The sequence below is a fragment of the Tupaia chinensis genome, unplaced genomic scaffold (assembly GCF_000334495.1).
Source record: "Tupaia chinensis unplaced genomic scaffold, TupChi_1.0 Scaffold149537_1, whole genome shotgun sequence".
NCBI lineage: Eukaryota > Metazoa > Chordata > Mammalia > Scandentia > Tupaiidae > Tupaia > Tupaia belangeri.
In genome coordinates, this window is record NW_006209381.1 from 562,576 (window position 1) to 568,961 (window position 6,386).

Consider the following 6,386-nt stretch of genomic DNA (forward strand, 5'->3'; position numbering starts at 1 on the left):
TAAAGGCACAGAAAACTATTCTGGATGAAAAATATTATGTTATATAAAATATTTTTAAGGAATTATTTTATTTAAATTTATTTATTTATTTATTTGACCAGAGAGGGACACAGGGAGTGAGAGAGAGAGAGAGAAAGAGAGAGAAAGCAAGCCACCAGGTTCGGGACTTGAACCTCAGTCAGCCATATGGGAGTCTAGCATCCTTAACCACCATGCCACCTGCCGGCCCCAACCTCTTCACTTCTTAGTTACGGTAAGTTTCTTATTTTTAATGGAAAAATTAGTAGTGATGAATACTTGCATACATTTTCACAGTCAAAATATTAAACTAGACATGGGATTTTGGAGTATAAACAAAACAAAGCAAATTACGTACTTTCAGAAACAGAATAAGACATTATGACAAATAATAAGTTAACATTATAGGAAGAAAAGTGAACTGAATATAATACTTACTTTGATCGTCCATGATTTATGCTCTGAAAAAGAAGACCCGATATTAATACATGGTCTAGAAATGGATAGGCCAAGTATGACTACTGACACAGAGCACTCTACAACCGAACGTTCACACTCATGGGTATTCCTCTTCATTCAGCTAGTCTAGCCTCAGCCAATCATTTCAATCTTTTGGAGCTTGACTCAATTCTCCATGCTGAGTTTCACAGTAAGACTTAGGGAGTAGTTAGTCAGACTACAATGGTGGATACTTTCTGAAAACCTTTGGGAGAGAACCCCCGAGACACAAAACCATGAGGGAACGCTGTGAGCCTGGGACCTCAATAGTCACAGTGAAAACTGGAGCCTTTACACTTCCACATCTAAAAGAAGTATGCGGTCCATTTCCCAGCCTCTACACTGAACTTCCAGAACAGTCCAGCACAGAGCAAGAAAGGTTAACTATTAGTTCACACCACTGCAATGACCTCAGGAAATTCCTGTCCTGTGGGTGTGTTCTGCCCAACTTAAACAGCTTTCATGACAGTTTTGTGGATCAAGAGATGGTTTTGGGGGCTGGCATGTGATGTGGTGGTTAAGGGCACTGGATTCCCACATAGTTGAACGTGGTTTGACTCCTGGACCTGGAGGCTTGCTTTCTCACTTTCTCTCTCTCTCTCTGTGTCTCTCTCTTGCTCTGTCCCTCTGGTCAAATTAACATAAATAAATAAATGAATGAATGAATGAATAAAATAATTATTAAAAAAAGAATTATTTTAATTGAACTTTATTCATTCATTTATTTATTTATTTTAATTCGATCATAGAGGGACACATAAATGAATGAATAAAGTTCAGTTAAAATAATTCTTTTTTTAAAATAATTATTTTATCTATTCATTCATTTATTTATTTATTTTAATTCGATCATAGAGGGACACACACACACACAGACACACAGAGAGACAGAGAGAGAAGGCAAGCCACCAGGTCCAGGATTTGAACCAGTTGACCACGTGGTAGTCCAGTGCCCTTAACCATCATGCCACCTGCTGGCTCTGAAATAATTCTTTTTAAAAAAAGATGGTTTTGACCACAAAAGCCCATCTCAGAGACGGTCTTAACTCTAGCATTCTAACAATTCAACTGACATTGTACGTGGTTATTTTTACAGAAATATAAGTAACAACGAAACGTTCTACTCAGCCTCCTGCCCTTCAGTGCCTTGATCCCATCCTAGTCTTTCCAGTGCTACCCAGTCCCTGCTTTTCCTGTCTATTGAAAATGCCCCCCCTCTTCAGGTCCCTCAATTACTATTAACACACCAGGCTAAAACTCTGTGACCCACCTATTCTATCTTGGACTTGAACATTAACACCGACCAGCCCTTCTTCCCAGGCCCACACCAAGTTGGTGACCCTTTTACTAACTCTTCCCACTGTCCAATCTAAATGGAGAAGTCAATTGATCCCACTACATCTTCAGACAACATCTTGTGTTCCCAAGAACTCCTTCCTTTTCCCTCTCTGTTTTAAAATGATTTTTCTGTCATTCCCAACTTGAAACATATGATAGTAAAACCCTTAAGATTGATCCAGTTTGGGGCTATCAGGTGACATAGTGGTTAAGTCGCTGGACTTCCCCATGGCTGACTGTGGTTTGAGTCCCAGGCCTGGTGGACTGCTTTCTCACTTTCTCTCTCTCTCTCTGGTGAATGCACATGCCCTACCGCAAATTAAATAATAATACGGGGGCATCAGGTGGCATGGTGATTAAGGGTGCTGGTCTCCCATATGGCTGACTACAGCTCAAGTCCCGGACCTGGCGGGTTGCTTTCTCACTTTTCCTCACTCTTTCTCACTCTGTCCCTCTCTGGTCAAATAAATAAATGTTAAATAAAATAATTATTAAAAAAACTATTTAAAAAATGGATCTTTATTTTAACATAAATCTTTGATGATGGAAATGTGAGGTTTGACAAGAATTATGATAGACTTTTGTATGGATGTATTTAGCAATCTTTTACAGTTCTTCATATGATCGAACTAAAACATTAATGTGGTCTTGAAACGTTCGGTCCATTTTGGCTACACAGGTATATTAGCTTACTGTTCACGGTATCAATTGTAGAGAAATGTAAATTTTAATACTTGTACCTTTTCGGCTTTATGAAACCCATAGCTGTCAGTTTATGACCAGTTCATACAAACTCAGGTTCCTTTGTTCTAAGAAAATCCAGGAAGTTAAATCAGTAATATGAAATTTTGGGTTTATTCCAGGACCAATCACACCCATTTTCAAAGAGTCAATCATTGCTAAACTTCTTGAATATCTATCATTAGAAGGTGACTATAACTGGAATGATTTTTTAAATACTTACTTATTTTTAATATTATTTTTAAAAAACTATTTTATGTATGTATGTATTCATTCATTTATTTAAATTTGTCCAGAGAGGGACAGAGTGAGACAGGGTAGGGATAGAAGGCAGAGGGAGGGGCAGGGGTGGGTGAGAAAGCAAGCCATGGTTGACCAGGTAGCAATCCAGCGCCCTTAACCACCATGCGACCTGCAGGCCCCAATAACCATTTTCTTAAAAGATGCTAATAATAACATATAAATAAAAATGCAAAGACTGATGAACTCTTGAGTGGTCTAAAGTATTCACTAATTTACATCTGGACTACACATATCTGAAGTGTTCACCTTCAAGCTGGCGGTGTGGTGGTTAAGGTGCTGGGCTCCCACGTGGCAGACCACGGTTCAGAGTCCCATACCTCATGGCTTGCTTTCTCGCTTTGCCTTTCTCTCTCTCTGTCACTCTGTGGTAAAATTAAAAATAAATAATAACAAATGAAATTAAGTATTATAAATAATAAAAAAGAAATAAAGTGTTCACCTATCTCATTTCCTATACTACACCATCTCTAATGTGCTTAACTTAAGAAAAAAACCAAAGAGGGGCCAGCAGGTGGCACGGTGGTTAAAGGCACTGGATTCCCACATGGCTGACTGCAGTTCAAGTCCCATACATGAGGGCTTGCTCTCCCACTTTCCCCTACCCGCCCCCTCGCTCATTCCCTCTCCGGTCAAATTTAAAAAGAGATATGTTTTATGGTCTTTAAGCATTTTTTTTTTTGGCCAGAGACAAAGAAAGAGAGAGAAGGGGAAAAATACCTCCTCTATAGGTTAGGGTCACACACAATGCCTTTGCCTCCATTTCTCTATCCTGCCTGGCTTGCCTGAAATAGCATTCTATAATGTGTTATAGTAAACCTTAAATGAAAAATAGAAAATACAGGGGCCAGCAGGTGGCATGGTGGTTAAAGGTGCTGGATTCCCACATGGCTGACCGTGGTTTGAGTCCTGGACGTGGTGGCTTTCTTTTTGCTTTCTCTCTCTCTCTCTCTCTCTTTGTCCCTCTCTGGTCAAATTAAAATAAACTAATGAATAAATAAATAAAGAAAGTTAAATAAAATAATTCTTTAAAAAAAAAATAAAACCACCAGAAAATACATCCATAGGGACATGATAGTAGTGGTTAAGTGTTCTACAAAACTAACAAGTCAAAGGGAGAAACAAAAAGTAGTATTTAGTCACTCTCATCTGGTTGCTTTATTACTCTTTAGAAGCCTTCCCTGACAACTCAGAGCTTGCTCAACTCTTAAAAAAAAAAAAAAAAAAATTGGAGATTAGCAGATAGTGTAATCGGTACGTCACTGAACTCCCACTCGCCAACCAAGGCTCTTGGTCGGGTCCTGGATCAGTGGCCTCAAACTCACACTGAGCCTGTGCATACATACCAAAAGAGAGGAGAATGGAGAAGGGATCATGGCGTGGCCATCCCCTCTGGGGGCTGATTTCTCACTTTCTCGCTTTCTGTCTCTGTCTGTCTCTTTGGTGAGTCTATGTGCTCTACAGCAAAAAAATCTTTTTTTTGAAAAAAAAAAAAACAAAAAACAAAAACAACCTATTATTTCCCTCTTTATAAGTAAAAAAAGTAAGCCCATTGAGATAAAATGCTTATTGAATGCCCCACAGCTCATTAACTAGCTGAGTTAAAATGATTCATGAGTCATATCCTGTGTACCCCATCCCTAGTTAGCTGGGATTGAAAAAAAAGGGCTGCCAGCTTTCACTGGAATGTTCTAAAAGACCATCTTTCTTCTGTAAGACAGTAAGGATTTGAACTCCATTTATTCTAGTGGCTGTTTAGTTTTTACTGGGCCAGTTAAGTCTTTCTAAACACTCACTAAAACAAGACTTAGAAAATGAAATGAATGAATTTAAGTGCTAAGTAACTATTAATTGAAGATGGAGACCAGGCAAGCCTCCATACTTAGGGCTAGTAGTGACAAAGACCATTAAATATGCTATTTAAAACATATTTAAATGTTGGATCCAACTGCTGATCCCCCTGCTGGGGCCCGCAGATGGCATGGTGGTTAAGGGTGCTGGACTCCCACCTGGCCCACCGTGGTTCCAGTTCCGGACCTGGTAGCTTATTTTCTCACTTTCTCTCTCTCTCTGGTCTAATGAAAATAAATAAACAAACAAACAAATGAATAAAATTAAATAAAATAAACCTAAAAAAAAAAAAAAACACTTCTGGGTGCTATAAATAAAAGTAATATTCCTAAAAGAAAGGGCCTTAGGGGACACTAACTTAGATGACATGGTAGTGCCAGAAGAGTACAGTCAGGTGGTCCGGGCAGTGTGAGCTGAGGAGTGCAGTGGGGGGTTAGGGAAGGAAGGCATGGCAGAGGCAGACATCCTGAGGTGGGGAGCTTGGCTCATCAAGTAACTAAAAACCTGGGAAGTAACTGAGAGAAGAGGGAGACCTGCTTAGAGATGAGGATGGGAATAACGGGGGCTGGGAAGCTGGTCTCCAGTCTCCCCACCAGCACTCTAAGCTCCCTTGCAGTTCTGATGCTGCTTGGCCTGCAAACCAGGTATTTACAGAGCACCTTACAATTCAAATGCAAAAATCTATTCATCTCATTATTCACTTCCTTCTACTTGTTCCGTGTTCCAGGTGTGTTCCAGGTCCTATGATTGTCGTAAGCACATTGAGTTCAAGTTCCCAGAAGCTGCACCATGTTTGGTGGTTAAAGGCCCTAGATTCCCTCATCACAAACCGTGGTTCAAGTCCTGGACCTGGCGGCTTGTTTTCTCACTTTCTCTCTCTCTCTCTCCCTCTCTGTTCCTCTCTGGTCAAATTAAAATAAATAAATAAATAAATAAATAAATAAATAAAGTCAAATACAATAATTCTTATTAGAAAAAGATGAAGTTACTGGGCCGGCTGGTGGCGCGGTGGTTAAGGGTGCTGAACTCCCACACGGACGACTGCAGTTCGTGTTCCTGGCAGCTTGCTTTATCACTTTCCCTCTCTCTCCTTCTGTCTTACTCTGTCCCTCTCTGGTCAAACTAAAATAAAGTCAAATAAAATAATTCTTTTTAAAAAATTAAAAGATTAACTTCCACTGTTTGATAATGTCGAGAAAAAAAATGAAGCCCCCAAACTTCCCTATACTTGTCACCAAGCAAGAGTCCCTTGTACATGTTACGTTGTCAAATTGCTAAACCGGGAGAAACAAAGACTGCTTGTTCCTGGAACTGGGAAGGGGCCATAGCGAGCTTCCAGGCATAACCCGACAGAAGGAAAAGCACATGGGAAACCAGTTAATGAGCCTGGGGGCGGCGGGGGCTGTGTCATGTACTTAAAATAGTAAGCGGTCATTTTACTTCCACCGAGTCCTCTGTGAGGTGCCAGCCACAGCTCTAACTCATGACGTAAATACAAGTAAAACTCTGCAATTCTCTTTCCAGTCAGGCAATTGCAGAGGTGAGGCAAGAGCAGGAACATACATGAAGAAAGTGGCTGGGAGCCCGCAGATGCCAAGCGATACGGGCGGGTCCAAACTCAAGGCAGCCAACTTTGGATC

The 6,386-nt window shown here is 40.3% G+C and overlaps 1 protein-coding gene across 2 annotated transcripts in view; it reads right to left on the reverse strand.

Annotated features, from left to right (window-relative positions):
- PLSCR1 (phospholipid scramblase 1) overlaps positions 1–576 on the reverse strand; it is a 20,579-nt gene extending 20,003 nt beyond the window's left edge. The window contains exon 1 of one of the 2 annotated variants that reach the window (XM_027769440.1): positions 457–576. In XM_027769440.1, coding sequence (XP_027625241.1) covers positions 457–469 — 13 coding nt within the window. In that variant the 5' untranslated portion in view covers positions 470–576. The remainder of the gene's footprint in view (positions 1–456) is intronic. The other variant, XM_014585343.2, reaches the window with a different exon arrangement.
- Between the last annotated feature and the right edge of the window lie 5,810 nt (positions 577–6,386).